Here is a 25,327-nt window from a genome sequence, read left to right on the forward strand (position 1 = left end):
AGGATTTTAGCGCTTACTAAAGTACACTTCTCTTCCTAGCTACTGGCTTGGTTGTTGTTTTAATGAAAAGTACCTAGATGACTAGGCTTGGTGCAGGGCGGCCTTCTTTGGGGCGCCTGCGGTGTTGTCTGGTTCATTATGTCCTGTTGCTGCTTCTGCAGGCGGCCTTGCGAGCCTCCATCCTTGTCCAGGACTGCGCTGCCGCCGCCGCTATTGTCTTCTTGATGGACCGGTTCCTGTATGGACTCGACGTCTCGGGAAAACTCCTGCAGGTCGCCAAAGGCTTGCACAAGCTGCAGCCCGCGACGCCCATCGCCCCGCAGGTGGTCATCCGCCAAGCCCGGGTCTCCGTCAACTCAGGTGGGCTCCATCGCTTGGCGCCGGCTGGTCCACAGCCCGCTTGCTCCCGGCTACTTGACCTCTACAGGCGCCCACGGGCGCCCGCGGGCACCGGCGGGTGCCACCTCTGCCGCCCCAGCCCGTGCTGCCCCTGCACCCGCCTCTCGGCAGGCACAAAGGCCTGGCGTAAAGGGTTTCAGAGCCAAAAGCAGTAGAGAAAATTGTGAAAGGGTGTGGAAAATACTAATTGGAGCCTTTGTCTGCTAACAAATCTGTCCCGCTGCTTTCAAACAGGGGCATCTGAATTGCTATACTTCTGACCAAGAGCCTTTAAAAAGCAGATTAGAAATCGACTCCTTTCTCTTAGCGCTCCTGTCTCCTTTCTGTAGGGCCACTTGACTAAGCCAACAATGGAGCTGACAGCCCACTGAAGCAATTTGAGGGGTTTTCATCATTGAGAACACCGGTACAGTACCTGATTAGGGTTGAAAGTATCTTTTTTCCCCCTGTCACTTTGAATGAAATGAAAACTGAGGCTGACAGGCCAACTTAAGACGCATAGAAGGGGAGTATGGGTAGAGTGGGGGCTGGGTGCAGGACAGCACAGCCCGCTCCTACACAGGTCTGGAATTATTTGAATTACTTATAATCTGTAAATTTAGAAACACTGGAGTGAAAGTATGAAAACGGGGGGGGGTGTCGAATCACCCCTCTCAGAAATGACCAGCCCCCACCCTCCCACCAACCCCCATCACCCACCCAACCCCCATCCTCCATTCCCCCACCTAACCCCCATCCCCCACCCTCCCACCAACCCCCATCTTTTTTTTTCCAGCTATTTCTCTTATTTTAGTACTGTGGTCTGCAAGAGGCTAAAGTTTTTACTTCATTTCTTTTGAAAGGGAGCTGCAGTAACTCTACTATATTTAGTTATGCAGTAAGTAAATGGAACAAAGGTCTGTTGCAGAAGGGACAGAAGGGACAGAGATAAGATAGCAACTCAGTGGTGGAGAATGTCCTGTGGAGAATGTCCTTTCAAAAGCCCAGGTACAGCTCAGGGTAGAGCCACCTGCCTGGTATAGGCAAAGCCCCAAGTCTGTCCAAACACCACAAAAGCTCAAGTCCATTCTGGCAAGTTCTAACTGCATGGAAATGTGCTTGTGTCTTACTCTTGACTTCCCCAGAGTAACTCTCTAGAAAGCTGAACACTGAGGAAATATCTACTTTCAGATGTCCCTAAGGCAGAAATGGTGTTTGGTGCACGAGGGAAACCTAAGAATAAGCATGATTTTGGTGGCACCCGAGGACAGTGGCATGTGAAGAGCTTGCTGTGGGGGACAGGCTGGTGACAAGCGACAGCAGAGTTCCCATTGAGTTGCCCTCGCAAGAGAGCCATGGTCCGTATTTTGTGTACACAGATTAGCTGTGATGTGGTATGAAAACAGAGGGCAAATGATAGGCCGGTGTGTCCACAGCTCTGTCTTTTTTGTGTTTACATTTTTATTATTTTTCTTATTTTTTAAATTTGCATTCTTTCCATATGTTACATCCAGACCCCCCCCCACACACACGCGTGTACACATTTCAAAAATGCATTCTAGATATCAAAACAGTGGGTGTCAGGGAGACAAGCAAAAACCTCCCTGGGCCTGCTGCTCAGCTAACTCTGAATCAGGAAGCAAGCATTTCAAACCACAGTGGCAAAGAAAGTCACAGACTTTCCGGAAAGATGGAGGACTGAGCCAGTGCAGAACCTTGCCCCGTTACAAGCATGTAAAGTCTGTGGAGTAAAGGGTTTTAAGTGCCTGTGATATAGTGGGTGTGCAGGGTTAGAGCCTTAGACTGTCTCTCACAACACCCATCCAAAGGCATTGGTGTGGAACATAGTTCTAAAGAAAGGGTTGTGGTTTGAGTTCCTGTGCAAAGGCTGGACTGAGTCACAGAGATTAAAAAAACAACAACAAACAAACAAACAAAAAACAGATGCAGAGAGGTGGAATTCCTAAGACTTTGCACAGGCTGTGAAAGGAGCCATGGCGGCTCTCCCAGCCACTGTGAAGAAGTTGCAAGAGCAGCAAATGCTTTTCACCCAGTGGTTTTCAGCCTGCGGGTCACCCATGACATTATATTCATAACAAAAGCATCTGTGGCAATGATTTTATGGCTGGGATTTTAGGGTTGGGGTCACCACAACGTGAGGAACTGTAATTATTATTGTCATAAATACAGTTTTATTGGAGGCTGACGATTTCATCTTCATTTACATTCTATGTAGAGAGCCATCAATGGCAAACCTGTCTTACAGTTTGCATAGCATCTGGTGTACGCAATTCCTGGCCTAATTTTAGAGTTGGAAATGGTGGCAGAGTCAGAATACATAGATTCAAGTTCCTCAAAGATAAGGGACTACATGAGCCGCAGCATTAGAAAGGTTAAGGGCCACTGTTTCAACCACCAAACCATCACCTCAGCCCTATGACAGTCACGTTCAAAGGACGAGTAAGAGAAAGAGAAGGGGGAAGGGCAAGTCTTGGGGACATTTGGAATCATGACTTTCCAGGCCCCAAATAGTTATGAGTCTGATGACCGAGATGTGAAAGCGAGGCTTAGAGATCACAGGCGCCACAGGGAAGCAACTGTGACAGAGCAAGACAGAGGGACAAGAGGGAACTCAAGCGTGAGCACAAAGCCAGACGAGGGTCCAGGCTGTGTGTGGCTTCAAGTTAGCTGGAAGAGGGGTGAGTAATGAACAAGCTGTTGAGTTTCCTGCTTACGAAAACCATGTGGGAGCAATCAATCCAAACCATTTGGAAAAAGTAAAATAAAGATAACCCCAAATCTGAAGGATTAGAGAGGGATATCATATGTAAACTGTGCTGTTCTTGGGCATCTCTAATCTTTTGTAGTACAGCTTTCATGGAGAAAAGACATGCTACCTATGACCAAGGTTTGCCTCCATTCCGCATCTTTGTACTGATAAAGAGTGCGTGCGTGCGTGTGATCACCTCTTCAGACACTATGTAACTTCCCAGTTTGCCAATCCTAGAAACATGTTTTTCTTTCTCAGTTTTATGTACGATGTAGCTCTTGATTTAAATGTTAAATCTGAGTATTTCCAAGAGAGAGCAGGGTCCCTGTAACAGCGTGTCAATCCTAGAGCAGAAACTGTAATTAAATATCCGTACGTTTGAAACCAATGCTGTGCTGTGTGCTTGCTTCTTCTCAGGGAAACTGTTGAAGGCAGAGTACATCCTGAGCAGCCTGATATGCAACAGCGGTGCAACTGGTAAGCATTTCATGTTCTAAGTCCGCACGTTTTCAAAAAAAAAAGTTGAACATGGCTTTAAGTGAACTTCGAGTTCAATGGGCTCAGATACATTGACTCTTGGTTCTTGAAATTTGTGGACAGCTCCAAGAGGAAGATACATGCTTTTATTTATGGGCCCCCAGCTCTAAGCCACAGTGTCTGCATATTCTGTCTTCTATACTTTACACACACCAGACAAAGCCATGTACTCACACAATCACAGACCCTACACAACTCCCCCATGCAACACACACCCTTCGTACATGCACACACACATTCCCTACACAGTTCTCCCACACATACACACACACACACACACACACACACACACACACACATACCACACAACAAAACATATCCCACATGCTACATATACACACCCTATACACACACAGGAACTAGGAAGAGAACTGTGCAGTGTGGCCACTGACACTCACCATCTATTTGCCACCCACTGGGCCAGCTGACAAACCAGAACAAAATGAATAATGGCGCACACAGTACAGTATCTAAGTGTGGAGAAATGTCATAAGAAACTCCCTATGGTGCAGACTTAATCTATGTATTAACAAAAATTGAAAACCTAACCTACTTGTCCACAGGCTGCAACCCAATGTCTTGGAACTTTACCCACCTCACACAATGATTACCATAAAAAAAATAGCCATTCTCCACTCCCTTTACCCAGCCAATGGCCAGCCTGAGGGTCAGCCTGGCTCTCCCCGCTGAGTCTCACTACATAGGTAATGAATTTTTATGGAGTCATCACCTTCAGTATCCAGACTAATGCTGTGTCATTGCAACTGGCTTTGCAGTCTTCGAGACAGACACAGGTGGTGGGGTCACACTGTGGGTAAGGTAACCTGGGGTTAGGGGATTGGAGTGCCTTCGAGACAAATTGCATTGCATCTGGGACCTAAAATGTGGAACTCTGGGGTTGGGGATTTAGCTCAGTGGTAGGGCGCTTGAATAGGAAGAGCAAGGCCCTGGGTTCGGTCCCAAGCTCCGAAAAAAAAAAAAAAAAGAAACAAAAAAAAAATGTGGAACTCTTAAAAAAGCCAGAGAAGAGAATCCCAGGTAGGAATGAGGTGCTTGAAGCAGGAGACACAGATGAGGGCCCTAGGGATGGAGAACTGTTGATGAGACAGCCACAGACCATGTGGAAGCTGACTCCCGTGGAGTCATGGGGAGTGGAGTTGTCTCTCAAATCTAAGTCATGTGTGTTAATGAAGACATCTCTGAAAATAGGTTTATCTTACTAGGCCATTTCCTTACTGACCACAGGCAATGTGTTCCTTTTGTTGCAGGTACCTGGCTCTATAGGAATGAGAGTGACAAGGTCCTGGTACAGTCGGTGTGCATACAGATCAGAGGGCAAATTCTGCAGAAGCTAGGTACTGACTGACGTCAATACCGTCCCTCTCAGGGCTTATGGCAGAAGTCAGCTACAAGAATATACTATGGAGTTTTCTTCTTATATCTGGCTAAAGCTGTCACATTCCCCATTACCTTAGTAGTCCTCTTGAGAAGAAAATGACATTAGGACATCAGGAGCTGAGCTGAGCTGAGCATGTCTGTGCACACTTATGTAGCTTACTGTGTAGACTGAGGAAAGAGAAGAGTTTCAGCCAGGAGGTTGAGGTTAGCCTAAGGCAGCATAGTGCGACCTCATGTTTAAAAAAATACTATAATTGTAAAGATTTATAAGAGCAAATATGTTTTCTGTTTTGTTAGTGAAATTCACATTTGTGAATTGTGGCTACTACACTGAGTTGAGTTAGTTATCCATTCCTTGGAATTTTCGCAAATTTTTTGAGCAGTTTAAAACCCTAATTAGACTAAAAGGTAAGCCAAAGCATTTGAAATTTTTAATAAAAGATGACAAATATTATTCTTTTAGTGGAAATGACTGTAAATTGTACATACAAACGCTTGTGTGTTATATACTGTGCTGGTTAGTGTTACGTCAAGCAGACACAAGCTAGAGTCATCAGAAAGGAAATGCCACCATAAGATCAAGTTGTAGCAAGCCTACGGGGCCTTTTCTTAACTTGTGATTGATGGAGGAGGGCCCAGCCCATTTTGGGTGGTGGTGCCCATGAGCTGGCAGTCCTAGGCGCTGTAAGAAGGGCTGAGCAAGCCATGAGAAGAGAGCCAGTAAGCAGACCCCTCCGTGGCCTCTGCATCAGTGCCCGGCTCTGCCCTGCTTGAGTTCCTGTCCTGCCTGACTTCCTTCAGTGATGGACTGTGATGTGGAAGTGTAGCCGGGTTGCTTAATTCCTGCTATTTCATCAGAGCAATGGTAACTCTAATTAAGACAGATTCCAAAAGTAGGATAACTCTTACAGTTTCTTGGTGACAATTGGTGACAGGATCCAGTGAGTCTTCCTAACATATTAGATTTCTAAGTTCGTTCTACTTATCTACTTGCTATTCACTAATGTAAACGATTATTAATTGTTTGCTTACCTGTACAGGAAGGCACAGATACTTACAGTCCACCCCTGTTCCCCCTTTGTGTTTTAGGCATGTGGTATGAAGCGGCAGAGTTGATATGGGCCTCCGTCATAGGATATTTGTCACTCCCTCAGCCAGATAAGAAGGTGTTGTGTCTTCATGCCGTGTCCACTGTCCTCACCTGTCTTTGGATAGTTGTCTTTTTACAGCATAATCACCTCCATCATTTATCAGTTCTGTCTGCACTGTCTAAGTCATTCTACACGAGGACAAGACCAGGAACGTTTAGGAACCTCTTTCTGTATTGCGGGTAGACTCTACCTATGATGGGTTTCTGTAATAATTTCTAACCATCCAATTATAAATTTATAATCTCTGGCCCACTGTGTCTATCCTGTCCCATTATATAGCCTTCAGTTTATTCTGTGACAAATCTTGAAACGGCCACACTACTCTATATAAAGCCATTTTCCAAGAGTCTATCGAGGGGACACTTCCTTTGAAATTGTTAGTATCATCTTTTAGAAACTAAGACTCAACGTTTGCTTTGACATTGGTAGTTTCACATTCGCGATAATTTTGAGACTGTCCCCTCATGAGTCGAACCCTCCATTTCCCAGAGATCTGTCATTGATGTGAGGCCCATCTAACTTTCCAACACAGGCAGAGAGTACTATGAGATCTCCTCTGCGCCAATGGTTCAGGCCTAGTATTTAGATGAATTATCACTAATAACTTCAAAGCAGCCATGTTTCAATTCATCCTCAAGCCTTGGGATGTGATGCTCTTTCAGTTCAAAGGTATCTCCAACAAGCAGATAGTTCCCATGACGTGGAGTCACTGACTGTGGGCCCTGAGATGAGAGAATTCCAGTCTGATTCGTTTGTTCTCCTGACAGGGCATTTCCACGTCATTGGGCATACTGGCGGACATCTTTGTGTCTATGAGCAAAACCGATTATGAGAAGTTTAAGAAGAGCCCAAAGGTTAACTTGGTAATTGTCGTTTGGCAAAGGCACGGTTCTGAGTGGCATCCCCTGGAAGCCTGTCAGTGTTGTTCTTGGTGTTGGTTATCCGCTCTTTCCCAGCAGAGTAGGGGTTGGGAGCAGAGTCCCTCCTAGATTAACAGGAGCAGCTCTAGTGGGTCCTATTTGTCTTGGTCACCCATGCCTCTCTCGATGAGTCAGATATACAAAGGGCACCGAAAATCTTCAAGCCAAAGAATGATAGAATGTTATCAGAGTGATTTTCGGTCCCATTTATTTCCTTTCAACATGTACAAAATTCAGTATCTAAGCTTGGTAATAAAAGGGTAATAAGTTAAAAACATAAAATACTGTGGCGATGATTGAGGGACATGACTCAGTTGGCAGTGTTTTCACGTAAATGTGAGGACCTGAGTTGGTCCCCAACACCCACATAAAAACCGGGCATGATGGCATATCCTTGTAATCCCAACCCTGGAGACACAGGAGAAGACTTGGGGCTTGCTTGTCAGCCATTGTAGCTAATCTGTGAGCTCCAGGTCCCAGTGTAAGACTTGTTTCAAAAAAAACAAAAAAAGTGAATACGTCCTGAGGACGGCACCCACGCACATGTGCACTGTACACATATGGACACACACACACAGGTTTTGTTGTGCAAATCAGATAACTGGGTACTTGCTCCATATTCTAAGCCTAATATTACTGTTCTTTTAAATAACTATACTGGCCATTTCTTCATCCCAATAGAAATAAGTTCTTCTCAAGTTTTCAGTCACTTCCTCTTCGGGTCTAGAACTGTGTCTGACACATGGTGGTGCCTAGTATACACTTCCAGAATGAATGGATGGATCCTCTTTGGTGTGAAGCCATAAAGAGCCCTTTGTCAAGAGCAGCACAGAGATTATCCACCGGTCTGCATGCGAAGCGTGCTGTTTCCATGGAAAAAGAACTGTGCCCATCTTACAGAGAGGCTGATGTACTTTGCCTAACTGTTGGTCATGCCAGACTCTCTGCGTTATGGATGCGGGATAGGGATGTGGGATGGGAGGGGTGGCTAGGGGAAAGGACACCCAGTGCTCTGGTATCTTTAGACCCACTTAGGCTTTCCCAGCACTGTTCTGACAGGTTCACGATGAAAAGAAGGAGTCCCTTAGAATCTTGAAAGAAAAGCGATGGAATGCCACAGGCTTTGTTTATTAATGGAGAGTGCTTTTCCACACAGGCCTTGCTCAAGGAGTTCGACCATCGTTTGTTGTCAGCCGCGGAAGCCTGCAAACTGGCAGCTGCCTTCAGTGCCTACACGCCCCTGTTCGTACTCACCGCTGTGGTAAATACAGGCTCTCCCATGTAGCCAGGAGGAGGGAAAAGTCTAACCTTGAAGGAGGAGCTGACTCTTCATAGGCAATTATTGTAAGACTCCACATGGGGGAAAGTACTCTTAGTCAGAATGAGAGTATCCTGACAGAAGCTAAGTTACTTCAGTCCGAGCATATAAGGCTATTCCAGGACAAGGGTTCCTAAGGCTGACAGAAGATCAGAGTCACCTACGGGGTCTTTGCAAAACACACATAGCCTAGGATCGTCTCTCTGCCCATCAAATGCAGATCTCTTGGATTAACATTGCGGAATTCTTTCATTTTGAAATACAGTTAACTTTGGGATTGGAAAGACGACTCAGCAGTTAAGAGCAAGTACTGTTCCTGCAGAGAAGCTGAGTCAGGATCCTAGCACCCACATCAGCCTGCAACTCCAGCTCCAAGGGGTTCAACATCCCATTCTGGACTCTATGGGCATGTGTGTGAACATGTAGTCAGACACACACATAACTTTTAACAATTAATTAATTAAAGAATATATATGATCAACCCTATCTGCAAGTTCTACGCCCTTACATTTAATCAACTTTGGATCAAATTTGTTTACATATGTACAGAACACATACAGACTCTTCGCTCTTGTCATTCCTAGACAGTACAGTATTGACGCTGTGTGACACAAGTGACCTACAGATGCTGTGTGTACATGGTTTCTGTGCAAGGGACTTGAGCATCTACAGATGTTGGTGTCCATTTGGTATAAGAAACTGACTCTTAGCCCGCTGGTCCCATACACAAATTTAAAACCCACTACTCTGTTGTTTGGGTTGTAGCTAAATTGATACATTTATTGCATAGAGAAATTAATTATGCTTATGTCCTGAGTGTAGACTTTAGTGATACTTGTCACTGTGCCAAATACAAATACTGTGAGTAACCACGTAAAGAAAAGGGCTGTTCTTTTGTTGTTGTTGTTGTTGTTGTTGTTGTTGTGTTGTTTTGTTTTGTTTTGATTCTACTGTACTTGTTGATGTTATTGTTTGCTGTTTTGCTAATAGCACCAGGGATTTCGATCTGTGGTTCATTGGCTCTATTACTTTGGCCTCGATATAGAATAAAAAATAGTAGCAGGAGCTGTTAAGAACAGAACGTTCAGCCTCAGTTCTAGCAGGCATCCCTTTCCCCCTTTTATTTCAAAGTCATTCCTGTTCATTGGATTGTGCGTCCCACCCTAGGGTGCTTCTTCCACCCGTTAGGCGATTGTCTCTGGTAAGTCTTCACTGAGTTCTCAGACCTTGCCAATGGTCAACCCAACCATCCTGGACCATTTGCTAAAACAATAGACAACAGCAGGATCATATGTCTGCCATGTTCAGATCACAGGCATCAAGGTCATGGCAGAATGGAAGGTAAAGCTAAATGTCTCACCCTCTGTCTCAGTCAATGGCTCAAGGGTTCATCCCTTCTCATGCACCCAAAACAAGCAGGAAACCTCACATCCTCCATTAAACATTCATGAACCTTCTTTAGAATGTCTGTGTTGTACATTTCTTTTTCTGTAATCTTTTAAGTGATTATCCTCTAGGAATAAAAAGGTTTGCTGGGTGTGGTGGTACATGCCTTTAATCTGCACTTGGGAGGCAGAGACAAGTGTGTGTCTGTTGGTTTGAGGCCAGCCTGGTCTACATTGTGAGTTCTGAAATAGCCAGGGCTACATAAAGAGACCGATCTCAAAAACAGTAAAGAAGAGGGGGAGGGAGGTAAAAAAAAAAAAAAGAGTTTGTCCTGTGTCACATCTAGTACCCAATGCAACATCTGACCCTCATCTGCTGTTTCCCACAGAACATCCGTGGAACGTGTCTATTGTCATACAGTTGTTCTGCTGACTGCCCTCCAGAAATGAAAAGTGTGTATCTGTGTGAAGCCAAAGAAGCCTTTGAGATTGGCCTCCTCACCAAGAAAGACGGCGAGCTGGTTAGTGGAAAGCAGGAGCTGCACAGCTTCATTAAAGCTGCCTTTGGCCTCGCCACGGTGCACTGCAGGCTCCATGGGGAGACAGATGCAGTCCGTGCAGCAAAGCAGCAGTGCAGCGCAGCTATGGGCAAGCTCTACGCCTTCAGCACGTCCCTCTCGAGCCAGGACAGAGAAGTCCTGTCTCGGGAGATCATGTCCCTCATCAGCCAGGTGAAGGGACATCTACACGTTCAAAGCTTCCCAAATGCAGATGATAGATCTTATGTCCCAGAGAGTTTCACGTGTGGTTTAGATAGGCCCATCTTGCATGGGCACGTGGATTTCCAACAGCTTCTCGAAACCTACTCCCAGCACCATACTTCGGTGTGTGAGGTATTTGAAAGCTCGTGTAGGAACAGCAGAGGCCACCAGAGAGACGCAAAGGCAGAGGTCTGTATCACCACTCTGAAGACGGAAACAAGCACTGTAGATACTGTGGGGGCTACTCTAGAGAGAGTGTGCTCCCAAGACAGCGGGAGTACAGCTTCTCCCAAGATGTCTGAGAAAGATCGGGAGAAGCTCCAAAGAGTAAGGAGGAGAAACTGGACCCATTCCGAGGCGTTTCGAGTCTCCCTGGATCAAGATACGGGGACCGAGACTGAGCTACCAAACCACAGCAATGGCAGGGCAGATGTCTCCAGCAAGCCTCTGAGAGACAGCTCTAGCTCGAGTTCTTGGAGCAGACTGTCAGGGCTCAGCTCTTCCGCAAGCTGGGAGGAAGTGAACAGTGCTGTTCAGGATACAGAAAGGAAAGAGTCTAGCCAAGAACATCTTGTGGACACTCAATGCTCCACAGCAGTGTCTGAGGAACCCGAGGGGGACAGACGTATACGTAGAGAGACGTATTTGCTGTTTTCCAAGCTCCACGGTGTCTCTCTTCAGACGACTGAAGATCACAATGCAGAGTCTTCGCAAAGTCAGTTACACACACCCGCCCGTCCTCTCAACCCCTCGAACACTTGTTTGGCCTCAGGTGCAGGGCTCTTAGAACCCCCTGAAGGATCCAACACTATTTCTCTTCAGTCCAGTCCTTCATGTGGTTCTGATGCCTGGTCCTTGGTTAGTTTGGGCAGGTTCACAGCTGTGACCACATATCCTTCAGTTCAGGAAGAAGAAACTTCTGGAATAATTGGTGATTTCCCAGAATCCAAGTATGACTTCAAAGACTGGAGTGGAGAAAAGAATGAGGGAAAACTCACTGAAATATGCACGGGGCCTGAATTAACGTTTGCCTCCTCCTCGGTAGACCCAGAAGGAGACACAGCAGAAAGCACAGATGATGGCCCACCACACTCTCTGGTAGCCCCAGGAGGTTTACAAGGCAGCCATTCAATGTCTATGCAACGGACTTCCTTTTCAGATTGGTCTGTTCAAAATGCTGACTCGGCAAAGATTGGCTGCTCCATCAAAGACGAAGCTGTGGACCCTGATGCCTCTACGGTGGATGAGGAGGGCCAAATGCTTGACAGCACAGAGGTCTACTCCATTGGCCAAGATGGCGCTCACAGACCACGTGCTTTAAGGTCCGGTCAGAGTGATGAGAGCCCAAAGTCCTTTGTAAATGGCCACGGTCCCTCCCCTATCTTCGATGAGGACTTCAGCACCACAGAGGAAGGAGAGGAACTTGGGAGCATGCTGAAGAGTAGCCAGAACTCCAGCTCATGCTCGCCGTGGTGGCTAAAATCACCCGCCTTTTCCCGCAGTTCGTCTGAGGGGGAAAGCTCCTGGTCTCTGCTGAACTCCAGCCGAAGTTCCTTTGGCTCATTGACAGGACAGACCAGCCAAGAGATCCTTGAGGCTCGCACCCTGCAGCCTGATGACCTTGAAAAGCTTCTAGCAGGGGTGAGGCATGATTGGCTGCTTCAGAGACTGGAGAATACAGGAGTTTTGAAGTCCAATCAACTCCAACAAGCACACAGTGAGTACAACCCTCTTAGTCTCTAGCTCCAGGCCTTAGGAGGTATCTGCCAGACGCCTTGGGAAGAGCTTGCTGGGTACTGATCGTAAAGGACGAACTTTGCGAATTGCTGGGAAAATTACTTTTCTAGTCATGGAATTTCCTGGCTGTGAGAGGCGAGATTTCAGGACCACATTTTTTAAGAGATAGGCTATTTCCCAGTTGTCATTATTTTTTTTTTTACTAATTTGAATAAAAAGTCAAGGGATGGAATTGGACCAAAGTTTCAGAATATGTTCTCCTTCCGATCTCTCTTGATTCATCACCTCTGATCCTTCCGTCACTGAATGTAAACAGATAGTTCACCTTCTCTTTTAGCCCAGTCATCCAACTCCACTAGCCGGAAGTCACTCCTTCCCCACACTTATGGATTTAAGTATTTTCTTCTGTTTACCCTTCCCAACTCACAACCCAGACACAGGACGCCTTTGGTCATTTAGGTTTGTTTGTTGTTGTCGTTGTTGTTGTTTTTAATGTACACTGTAGCTGTCTTCAGACACACCAGAAGAGGGCATCAGATCCCATTACAGATGGTCGTGAGCCACCATGTGGTTGCTGGGAATTGAACTCAGGACCTCTGGAAGAGCAGTCAGTGCTCTTAACACTGAGCCATCTGGTCTAGCCCCTGGTTACTCAGTTTTCATTTGAATATCGGAAACAGGAAGAACATCTTCCGTGGAGCTCCTGTTGACCTTTTCCCTGTAAGGAATGCTTTCTTGCCTTTTGCTTTTCTTTCTTGGTTTAAAACGAAGACAGTGTTACTGTTTTTTCCCCTTCACCTTCTTCTTCAATAAAGTTGGCATCTTTGTATAGTAACCACACTTCCTATCCTCCCGCCCCCAAATTCAAAACGAGTAAGAGGAAGTGAGGGCAAGCTGCAACATACAATCTAGAACTCCTGGCATTTCTGGGAGCCTACGAAGCAATATTATGTTATATTTGTATGATCTGCCCTCGGTGGTAAACTTGGTCCTCTGCTGGTTCTAGATGTTTAGAAGTTGTAGTCACATACTGCATACCCCAGCACTGCATACCCCAGCACTGCACACCCCAGCACTGCATACCCCAGCACTGCACACCCCAGCACTGCATACCCCAGCACTGCACACCCCAGCACTGCACACCCCAGCACTGCATACCCCAGCACTGCATACCCCAGCACTGCACACCCCAGCACTGCACACCCCAGCACTGCATACCCCAGCACTGCATACCCCAGCACTGCATACCCCAGCACTGCATACCCCAGCACTGCATACCCCAGCACTGCATGCCCAGCACTGCATGCCCCAGCACTGCATACCCCAGCACTGCATATCGCAGCACTGCATACCCCAGCACTGCATACCCCCAGCACTGCATATCCCAGCACTGCATATCCCAGCACTGCATACCCCAGCACTGCATACCCCAGCACTGCATACCCCAGCACTGCGTATCCCAGCACTGCATACCCCAGTGCTGCATACCCCAGCACTGCATACCCCAGCGCTGTCGGCGGAGCGTCTAGAAGCCTTCATTTTCTATCTACTTTCATGCAGAAGCTTGTCTTAACTTCATCTCTTGCCATATTTAACCAAACAAGAATCAAAAGCTATTCTTTATGGACATTTATAAAGTGTCACATTTTCATTGAACTGTTTTAATGGGAGTTATTTAAATATGAGGGAATATAATAAGCGGGACATTTCTGATGGGGTAGTTATGACTTGTGTTCATTCAGAACTACCCACGATACTTACTGGTTTGAATCCCTGGAGTTGCCAGGACCCTACAGTGAGCGTGCAAAGTGTGCTTCCTGGTTGCCAAACCCTGTTCAAAATCCATTAAAGAAGTTTTACCTTTTGTTTTCCCCCAGGTGCCCTCCTGCTAAAATATTCCAAAAAGTCTGAGTTGTGGACGGCCCAGGAAACGGTGGTATATCTGGGAGACTACCTGAAAGTGAAGAAGAAGGGCAAGCAGAGAAATGCATTCTGGGTCCACTATCTCCATCAAGAGGAAACCCTGGGGAGGTATTACTGGAAAGCATGTGTGTCATCAGCATAAGTCAAGCTAATTTTTTTTTTTTTGCGAAGTAGTCACTCATGAGATTTTTGAAAGGGTTGAAATGTGGCCCAATGTATGACTTTAGATATTGACTTCTCTTCCCCATCATTAGTCAATTGACAACAGTTCCTACACATCGCAGAACTATCCCAGATGGTGTATATACGTGATCTCAGGCCCACCAGGGGAACATTTTTAAACCCACTGGATAGACAAGAAATTGAGATATCTCAGCTACATGGTTGATTGCCATACTATATATATCATATGGCTCCAGCTGCATATGTAGCAGAGGATGGCCTTGCTGGGCATCAGTGGGAGGAGAAGCCCTTGGTCCTGCCAAAGTTGGACCCCCTGCAGTGTAGGGGAATGTCAGGGGGAAGTGGGAAGGGGATGTTTGGGGAGGAGAAACACCCTTATAGAAGAAGGGGAGGAAGATAAGATAGGGGGCCAGGAAACCGGGAAAGGGAATAACATTTGAAATATAAATAAAAATATCCAATAATAAAAAATAAATAAAATAAAAAATAGAGATCTGAAAAGTGGAAAAGAGGGAATAAAATTATCATGATTTTCAAAAAGAAGGTGATTTACAAAAAAAAAGAAAGAAAAGAAATCCATGAAAAATAATGGATATGCCCAGACTTTTAAAGTTGACCCTGTTTGCCATGTAAACCCTAATGATGTATGAAATCAGGAGAAAAAATAGAGAAATTGGGTAAATCCAAACAGTTCTTAAACAGTTGAAAGTTATAATAATATACCTCAGGCTCTATTTGAAATGGTTTATACTAATTCAGCCAACCCTCAAACACCCTGTAAAGTAGGTGTTCCTGCTTGTCTTGAGTTTTACAGAGATGGAAATTAAGCCACAGTCTGTTAAGAGCTTGCCCAGAGTCATACATAAACGGTAGAATGAGATGTTCCGAATGGAATTGTGTCACCTCAAATCCCTATGTGGGTGCTTCAGTATTCATACTGGGGGAATGAGAGCCGCTCCAACTGTAGTTAGGACAAATCCATACTGGAGTAAGGTGAACCACATCCCGGTACAGCCAGGTCTTAGTCACTGTTTATCGGTGTGATGTCAACTATAACCAGGGCAACTTACACAAAAGAAAACATTTCATTGAGGGTTTGCTTATAGTTTCAGAGCGTTAGTCTGTTATAGCAGGAAGCATGGCAGCCTGCAGGCAGGCATGGTCCTGGAGCTGAGAGCTCTACACCCTGATTCACAAGCAGAGGGTGTGTGTGACTAGCATAGGCTCTTGAAAACTCAAAGCCTACCCACAGTGACATACTCTACACCCCATAATCCTTCTAATTCTTTCAAATAGCTTTACTCCCCTACAACTATGAATTCAAATATATGAGCTTACGAAGGCCATTCTTATTCAAACCACCACAGCTGTTGCCCTTTAGAAAAAAGAAACTTGGAGGTAGGCCTGCACACTGTGAGAACAGTGAGAATGAAGGTGAAGATTACAGGTATGCTGAAGCAAGGCTAGGAAATCCCACAAAGCAGAAGCAAGGCCTGGGGCAGGTCTTTCCTTGCTGCATTTAGAGAAAACAGTGCCCCTGTCCAATTATCCTATGAGCCCTCGAAAGTTATGTATCTAATAGCTCACACTTTCCTTAACAGCCTCAGAAGTGGCACATTAGTGTGCCCATAGTAGGTCTTGGTAAAGTCGGTACTCACAGAATGAATTAGTCACACAAGGGAGGAATAGAGGGGACTCCATCCTGACTAATTGACACATTTAAGGCCATACTGCAGATGAGAACGTCAGGCTTCAAGAGTCCGACCACACTCCAGTACACCGTGATGACCCATGGTTTGCACACAGGCGTGAAGAGCTACCACATTGACTGGACAGTTTCCCTCCACACTCCACATCATTTCAGGCCAGCTAGCACGAGCCGTGCTCTGTTGTAGACGTGGCTGTTATAAAATTGTTTAGATCTGAAGTGAACACAATTGATAATGATTAGATAAGGATTAGAAATTATCTTTTTTTAGAAAAAAAGATTTATTTATTTTATTTTTGTGAGTCCACTGTCGCTGTCTTCAGACACAGCAGAAGAGGGCATCAGATCCCATTCCAGACGGCTGCGAGGCACCATGTGGTTATGGGGATTTGAACTCAGGACCTCTAGGAAGAACAGTCAGTGTTCTTAACCGCTGAGCCATCTCTCCAGTCCCTGGAATTACCTTTTAAACTGCATATTTCTCCCTTTTGTCCATTAATTAATTTATGTATTCACTTACATGCTGATTGCAGACTCCCTCTCCCCCATGCACACACAGTTTCTCCCCCATCCTTCCTCCCTGTCTCCTCTGAGAAGAGGGAACCCCCCCCCCACCCCGCATATCAACCTGGCACATCAAGTCACTGCAGGACTAGGAGAATCCTCTCCCACTGAGGCCAGACAAGGCAGGCAGTCAGGGGAAGAGGATCCACAGGCAGGCGGCAGACTCAGGGACAGATCCCGCTCCAGTTGTGGGGGGACCCACATGAAGAAGAAGCTGCACATCTATTACATATGTGTGGGGTCCTAGGTCCCAGGCTTGCTCTTTGTTTGGTGGTTCAGTCTCTGGGAGCCCCCCGAAGGGTCCAGGCTAGTTGACTCTGTTAGTCTTCCTGTGGGTCCCCCCACAACTGGAGCTGGATCTTCTTATTTAGCCAATAGGAAAGAGCGGCTTCCCGTGTTGCTGTGTGGGTTCTGTCCATCCGCAGATACGTTGGAAAAGAATACAAAGAGCGGAAGGGGCTCCGGTACCACCTCACAGATGTGGAGCGGCAGATGACAGCGCAGCACTACGTGACAGAGTTTAACAAGAGACTCTACGAGCAAAAGATCCCAACGCAGATATTCTACATCCCGTCCACAATATTGTTGGTAAAGCATGAGTTTGGCTGATCAAACAAGCCTGCACCTAGATATTAGTTTAGATTTCTGTTTCAAGTCTACTTCTAACATGGTCCGGAAAGATCTCACACATCTAGTTCCTAGGCTCCTTCCTCTGCTTCATCAACTTCATCCTATTAAAAAAAATACATGGAAAGATTGACCGTCTGCCCCATCCGGCACATTCATTGGGGCTGCCTGGGTGACGTCAGAGTCACTGTTGATCCTAGCATCCGGTTAAGTCAGCCTTCTTACTGGATTTTTCTCTGTGTCTTGTCTCTCTACAAAAGGACCTTCAAGTTTGTATTTTGTACAAATTATTCCCTCAGCATGAAACATAAAGCCCTTGTTTTGCATTTCCTTCTCTCCATGTTTGCAACCAAGCGCTAAGAAGCTGTACCTTAAATGTGTTTATCATGGAACAACCATAAGTAACTTCACTTCCAAAGAATTGTAGTAGTCAGGCCCCAGTTTGTCTTCTTAGATTCAGCCCAACCTGCCTTCTTCCATCGTGGATGTCAGAGACATTGAAACCAATCTCTCTTCACTAAACATCGCATTAGAGAGAGAAAGGCAAACCTCCCTCCTGGTCTCTCTTTTTTGGATCAAGAGTACCTGTTTCCCCAGATAGATTGGATCTTCCCTGCATTTATAACTGTAATTTTTTATTGACTAGAGATATTCTGTCTCATTTTTTAAAGTATTTATATTATAGGTATCATCCAGTTTGTATCTTCATGTCAGAAAGTAGGCAAGCACCTTACAGGCGTTGATACTAACCTCTAAGTCAACGTCACCATACAGAAATGCATGAGTAAATAATCAGCCTCTAGTCCCAAGGCATGATCCATTCACACTCCCTGGCAAACCAGCCTGAGACCAGGTCATTGTGCTCTAATTTTTTGTATGTGCATTAATATTTTGTCTGCATTGTTTGTCTGTGCACCATTATGTGCTTTGCGCCTGCGGAAGCCAGAAGAGGGTGTTGGATCATTTGGGACTGAATCTATAGACGTGAGCCAATGCATGAGTGTTGGGAATTGAACTCTGGCCCTCTGGAAGAGCAAGTGCTCTTAACCACCAAGCCATCTGTCTAGCCCTTGTGACCTAATTTTTTTGAGTGAGCAGATTAGTCTAGGAACAATAATTACTGTAGATTCTGTTTTACACTACGGGTAATGCTAGGTGCTTTGTACTTGTCTTATCATTTAAATCTTTTGACAAAACTAAAGAGCAGTTATTATTCCTCTTAGACCTAGCTCTGAGAAAATTAAGTCTAGAGTAGCAAATCTCCATGGCAGAACCTCAGTGCACACAGAGATCTACCCCTCTGCAGAGACCGTGGTGCTCACCGTCGTGAATACTACCTCCCATCTCTATGTTACAGATTTTGGAAGGCAGGACTATAAAGGGGTGCATCAGTGTGGAGCCTTACATCCTGGGAGAATTCGTCAAGTTATCAAATAACACCAAAGTCGTCAAGACCGAGTACAAAGCTACAGAATACGGCTTGGCCTATGGCCATTTTTCTTACGAGTTTTCTAACCACAGACATGTTGTGGTTGATTTACAAGGTAGGTAAAACAAGGGGTCATTTTTTAACTCTCACTATTCCAACTGATTTCGCTAATCATGAGTCATATATCATAGGCCATGCTATGTGCAGGTTACTGTTTAGAATTTAGGTCATTGATTTCACTGCATACAGCAAATGGTTTCCCAAGTGGCTTAGGCACCTCCTTATCCATGAGCCTGTGGTCTCTTGGGCTCAGTCGCAGAGCGGTCCCCACAAACTTCCGCTCACTTGAGTGGATGCGAGCGGAATAAGTTTCTTACTACTGAATTTCACTTCAAAATTCTCTTAATTTCTTCCACGGGGCTGGAGGATGGCTCAGTGGTTAAGAGCCCTCGCTGTCCTTATGTAAGACCCGGGTTCAATCCCAGTGCCCACGTGGCTCACTGCTCACAACTGTGACTCTAGTTCTAAGTTATCCAACACTCCTGCTGGCCTCCACAGGCAAATTAATAATAATTAATTAATTGAATTTAAAATCATCCCTGCTTTTTCTTTAGCCCTTTTTGCATCTTGAAAGCTGAAAATTGGGTTTCATATTTAGAATCATGAAACAGGAAGTTGTGTGTACTTAAATTTGAGGTTTCTTAAAATCCGCATTAATATTAGTGATCTTTTTTCAGTTTGTTTTGTTATTGTATTTGTGATAATTCATGTCAGAGACTATTCTAGCAAGAGACCCTCAATCCTCAGTTTCTCTTCCATGGCAGTAATAGCTGTCATAGTGTCTTTTCCATATCCATTTTTTATTATCTGTCTCTCTTCATGAGAATGTTTGCTCAATTGGAACAAGCATCTTTGTTTCTCTCACTCACTACTGTGCACTTAGTATATAAAAATGTACAGTTCCTGAACTCAATACCTAAGTGTGGGGTAGGCCAGCAAATACAGGACTAAGTGAATAAGGCATAAAGAAACTTCAAAATCAAGACAAGTGTTCAACGTTGAGATTTTAGCAATTCTAAAGAACGTTATGCTTTACAAATCTGTGATTATTCAGCATCTCAGTATGTCATACTTATGTTACAACGTAGTATTCAGTTCTCTTCCTTAAATTAGTAATTAGGATATGCATCTCAAATGCCTTGGCAGAAATATACTAAATGTAAATCACGGTTTGATCAAGTTTTAAACATATCTCTTTAAGCGTGCACGTGTGTATGTGTGTGTATGTGTGTGTATGTATGTATGAACATGCATGTGTGTGCATGTGCTTGTGCATATGTGTGAGTATGTGCATGTGAGCATGTTTGCACATGTTTGTGTGTATGCCTATGTGTGCATGCATGTGCGTGTGCATGAGTGTTGAAGTATATGGTAGGGTATATGGTGCTCAGATGTATTTGTTCTCTTTTAGGTTGGGTGACTGGCAATGGAAAAGGCCTCATCTATCTCACAGATCCTCAGATTCACTCTGTAGATCAGAGAGACGTCACCACAAACTTTGGAAAGCAGGGCATATTTTACTTCTTTAATAACCAACATGCAAGCTGTAATGAAATATGCCATCGTCTTTCTCTGACGAGACCTTCACTAGAGCAAACAAGTAAGACATAGGCAGTGGGTTGGGAGCCTAGCATCCAATCTGCCTCCTTCCAGGAATACAGAGTGAGGCAAGTGTTGACGTATTGATCAGTTGGGCCAACGGATGATTCCAGCTATTGACTTATGAGAGGAATACACAAGTGTTGATTTCAGGCCTACACTTGCTTGCCAGGACAAGATCCTGTAGACCTGTTCCCTCTGACACAGGGGCATGTCTGGAGGCTGTCCTAGGCCTCACAGTTGTCTATGATGTTCAGGGTCCTGAGCTGCATGAGGACAACATGGAAAAGGTCCCCAACCAACCCACAATGGATGCAAACTTGAGCTGGAAACAAACTGGTGTCATTAAGCCATTGTGATTTCGGTTTGTTTTGTTGTTGCTTTGTGGATTGGTTCTGGTTGGGTTGGGTTTTTGGTCTGTTTGGAGAGTTTTTTTTTATCTGTTAAAACTGATACTGTTGCTGCTTTCTTATTAACCAAAGAGTTCTTTGTAAATTTAAAACACCCAGGCTCCTGAAAAGATTTCAATTGTCGTTTCCCTTTTAATATTTGCCATTTTGTAAAACTGTTGTCCATACAGACTGTTCTTTTGACTGAGATGACTTCTTCACCTTTATTTCATGCTTGTGTGTGGTACCAGATATTTCTGTGTTCTGGGTTTCTTTCTGGTTCTCCCATGTTTTCTTCTAGTATTTCTATCTATGAAAGGTGCAATGGAAGAGTGGTCACATACCACAGGGTCACCACAGCCTATTGCTTTCCCCATACGTCTTCTTCACACAAGATTGGCAATTCCTTCCTGCTGAAAGAATTGTATTAATGCTCAGTGGTACCACCACATTTAAGGTGTGTCGTCTCACCTGGGTTAACACAATGTAGGAATTCCCTCATATACAGGCTTGGAGCTTTGTCTCCTAGATATTTCTATGTCTTGTCAAACTGACTATCAATACCCACCATCACGTACTGTGCTAAGGAAGTCCAGGATAAGGGGTGGTCATCAAGGGTTGCAATGGAGTTTGTGTAGAAGGATGGACCGAGAATTGTATATCCTAGAATGAAGAGGAAGCAAGAGTGACAGACTGGAGGGGTGTGACAGCCAAAAATGCCAAGGAAGAGAGAGTGAACAAGTGGAAAAAGGAAAATGGACAGCCACTAAGAAAAGAGAAGCATTGGATGACATCACAGGGCAGGGAGGGTGAGAAGGTCGCACACCAAAACTACAACCCTTATTGGAACAGAAACAGCTCCCAGCAGAATGGGCAGGGCCCCGGTGCTGGAGGTCCTCCCAGGGCTCTGAGTATATCACTTTCTAGGATCCCAGGGCCCCACTCCTTCCTCACTGGGCCTGGGCCAGGTTATCTTCCCTTGCATGAGAGGACTTTGCAACAGCTGCAAAGCCTTGGGTCCTGAGGGGTGTGCACGTGGAGAGCAGCTCTGGGAACACCAAGCAGCCCCTTTCAATATACAATTGAATTCCTCTAAGCCCTTTCTCAAGAACAACCTCCAACCCCATCCATTTTCTTCTAGTATAAGATTTTATTCTTTATTGCTTGATAATACTCCAAATTTATAAAATCAATGTCTTCGCTGAAAGTGTGACTATAACTCCGGCCTGAAATAGCATTCTGAGGACATTTAGGACCTTTGAATACAGACTGAGCTTTAGACGAAGTCGCCAAGTCATGAAGTCCAAGCCAAGGAGAGCGAAACAGTGAGGGAGGGCACAGAGCATCATCTTTCTCTTGCATCTGCACGGAGCCGGATGAGGGGCACATGGGTTAGATTATAACACTCCGTGTACTTCTTCACAGATTCCTAATTTCCATACTTTTTCACAAATGTAAGGTAATTGAAAGGAGTTCCAAATCAAATGAAGAGTGAACAGAGAGAGATGAGGGTGATCAAGATTTTTAGCAAACTAATCAAAAAGAAATACAAGAAAGAGTAGCCAACGGCGTAAAATCCTACAGAAAAAAAAATCAAGAAAAAATACAATATGTACTTACTTAATGAGGGAGTGGGGAGAGTACGAAGTGATTGTGACAACAAGAAAGGCCATTAACGGACAGAGAGGTGTTAAATATCATAGAACTGAGGTAAGTAATCCTGAGTCCATGCCCATGAGTCAAACCTACTGTGAAAGTCATTGGTCGTTAGAACAGTTTTTTCAATGCTATTCTCTCTGAAGAGGTGGAGAAGAACTGCTGGCCTGTGAACTCAGATTCACCCTCAAACCCCCCAAATCAGGGAAAAGTGTAGGCCAAGGAAATCTACTTACCCTACCTGTGGGATCCGGGCCTGGTTAAAAGTGTACTTGACTTAGCAAACCTCCATATGAACAGCTCCTTCTAGAATAAAATGTGCTACTTTCCCCTCTGGTTTCCAAATCCCTTGTCCGTAGGCCAGCAGAGCCATCAGATGATGGTGGTACCCAGAAATCCCCTCGATCAGCATCCCGGGGACTCATTCTGGGAAGCAGGTAGAGCCTCTGTTCAGGGTGCATAGCCAAGGACCATGCTGACGTGGGCCAGTCCTATCCCAATCCACTGCAGCTCCACTTCCTGCTCCCCTCTTTGCTGGGACCAGCGTGGATGTTTGTTGTCGTCAAGCTATGCCCTTCTCTGAGTCACTCCATATTTTGTAAAACAATGGTTTTTCATTTTTCAGGCTTGCCCAGGTAGATTCTGTCTTATAAAGAACTTTTGGCTCCAGGTCAAGGTAGGGGATGACCACGTCCCTGGGTAGATAAGTAAACACCATCTGTCTGGTGCCACCCCACACAGCACAGGCTAATAAATGGCATTCCTTGGAGTAGACAGGGTGAATTTACTAGGATGAATTGAGGCTGTCGGGCACACAGGTGTAATTAAAATCATACCAGGAAAACAAAATGTTCTAGGCACTTCTCTGTTGCTGTGTTAAAACACCACAGCCGAGGCAACTTAGAGAAGTTTATTCGGGTTCATGGTTGTGGAAGGATAAGAGTCTATGATGGTGGAACATGACAAAAAGCAGCCAAGCATGAAACAGACAGACAACTGAGGACTCTCAGCTGGGTAGTGGTGGTGCAAAGCTTTGATCCCTGAACTCAGGAGGCAGAGGCCAGTGGATCTCTGTGAGTTTGAGGCAAGCCTGGTCCACAGAGCAAGTTTCATGATAGTCTATACAAAGAATCTCTTGTCTCAAAACAACAAGAAAGGAAGAAGAAGGACTGGGGGGGAGGGAGGGAGAGGGAGAGGGGAGGAGAGGAAGAAAAGAGAAAGAAAGAGAAGGAAAGTAACTCACATTTTGAACCTCAAAACTGAATCAAAGAAAATATACTAGAAATGACATGAGGAATTTAATCTCAAAACCAACCTCCAGCAATATACTCCCTCCAAAACGTTCGCATCACCTGACCACCTCCACCTCCACCGCCAAACAGCACCATTAACTATACCAAGTGTTCAAATACCCAAACTATAGGAATAGTCCCATTTCAGCCACCACATCATACTCAGTGTCCCCATAGGCTCCTGGTCATATAATACAAAATGCATTTCATCAAGCCTCAAAGGTCCTCATAGTCTTTCACAGTGTCTACTGTTTCAAAGTCCAAAGTCGCTTCTAAGACTCAATAAAAAGCTAATTACATACTTCTAATACATGATGGCACAAAATATTCATTACCTTCTCCAAAGAGAGGAATTGGGGCAGAGTAAGGAAATACCTAGACCAAAACAAGACAGAAGTCAGTCAGGGCAAGCATTGGATTCTACAGTTCCAGATCTCGCGTCTGAACATTCACTTCACAGGGCTTAGATGTCTCAACCCTTGCAGCTTTCCTGACTTCATCACTCATCTCTCTCTTGGGCTGGTTCCACTTCCTGTAAGCTGCCCTCCTTGTCAGATACCTCACAGCTCTGCCATTGTCAACACCTTGTGGCCCTTTAGTAGTTTGAATGAGGAACATCTACCATAGTCTTGAGCATTTGTACACTGGGTTCCCTGTTGGTGGTACTGTTTGGGAAGGATTATGAGGTGTGGCTTTGTTGGGGGAAAGTGTCGTTGGAAGTGGACATTGAGAGTTTTTAAAATCTCATGCCATTTCAAGTTTTCTGTCTCTGCTTTCAACTTGTGTTTGAAGATGTGAGTTCCCACCTTCTGTTCCAGGCATCGTACCTGCTGCTTGCTACCATGTTTTCCTGCCATGGCGGAATCATCCCTCTAGAACTATAAGCCCAAATAAACTGTCTCTTCTATTAATAGTGTTGGTCTTGATGTTTATCACAATAATAAAAAAGTAACCAATACAGGTCTCCATTGCAGCCTTCCTTCACTTTCACATCGCCATACAACAGCCTCTGGGGACTTTCAGGCAGGGACTCCCCTGCCATGCACTGCCCGGCCTCAGCAGCTCTCTGAAACCAGAGAAGGAATTCACAATCCCTTTCCACCTGCATCCTTCATGATTCTATAGCCAATAGCACTTGGACCACACTGTCAAGTTCGGTGGCCGGTTTGGAATGAGCTCTGACCCTCTGAGCCCGCTGGCGGCAATGAGGTGCAAATTTCTGGGTTCTTTAACAACTCAGTTCTGTCACGTGATGTTTCCTTGGACACTGTCTTGTGAGAGGGCGTGTGATGTTTTGCTGAGAGAGGGCACACAGTGTTTAGAAAGAACATAAATAGAACCCCACAAACAGTGAGAGGACGCTCTTGTATCGCTATGCCCTGTAAGGCTGGGCTGGTCTTCGCTGGGCTGGCTTCTTTGCTGGTTTTTGCTGGTCTTCCCTTGTCTTCACTTCATAGAGAGAAACTTGCCAAAGAACTTCTCATGGCTGTTTTCTGGCTGCTTCGGGCTGCTTCTGCTGACTCATGCCGATTTGGTAGAGCC

At 45.2% G+C, this 25,327-nt stretch overlaps 1 protein-coding gene across 1 annotated transcript in view; it reads left to right on the forward strand.

Moving 5' to 3' along the window:
• The window catches only part of Alpk1 (alpha kinase 1), a 109,750-nt gene extending 88,885 nt beyond the window's left edge, over positions 1-20,865 (forward strand). Inside the window, exons 4-14 of the mRNA XM_032897354.1 lie at positions 162-360; positions 3,566-3,625; positions 4,954-5,040; positions 6,173-6,249; positions 7,002-7,097; positions 8,311-8,415; positions 10,247-12,335; positions 14,233-14,386; positions 17,159-17,321; positions 18,718-18,904; positions 20,261-20,865. Coding sequence (XP_032753245.1) covers positions 162-360; positions 3,566-3,625; positions 4,954-5,040; positions 6,173-6,249; positions 7,002-7,097; positions 8,311-8,415; positions 10,247-12,335; positions 14,233-14,386; positions 17,159-17,321; positions 18,718-18,904; positions 20,261-20,460 — 3,417 coding nt within the window. The 3' untranslated portion in view covers positions 20,461-20,865. The remainder of the gene's footprint in view (positions 1-161; positions 361-3,565; positions 3,626-4,953; positions 5,041-6,172; positions 6,250-7,001; positions 7,098-8,310; positions 8,416-10,246; positions 12,336-14,232; positions 14,387-17,158; positions 17,322-18,717; positions 18,905-20,260) is intronic.
• Positions 20,866-25,327: the final 4,462 nt, after the last annotated feature.

The sequence above is a fragment of the Rattus rattus genome, chromosome 3 (genome assembly GCF_011064425.1).
Source record: "Rattus rattus isolate New Zealand chromosome 3, Rrattus_CSIRO_v1, whole genome shotgun sequence".
Taxonomy (NCBI): Eukaryota; Metazoa; Chordata; class Mammalia; order Rodentia; family Muridae; genus Rattus; species Rattus rattus.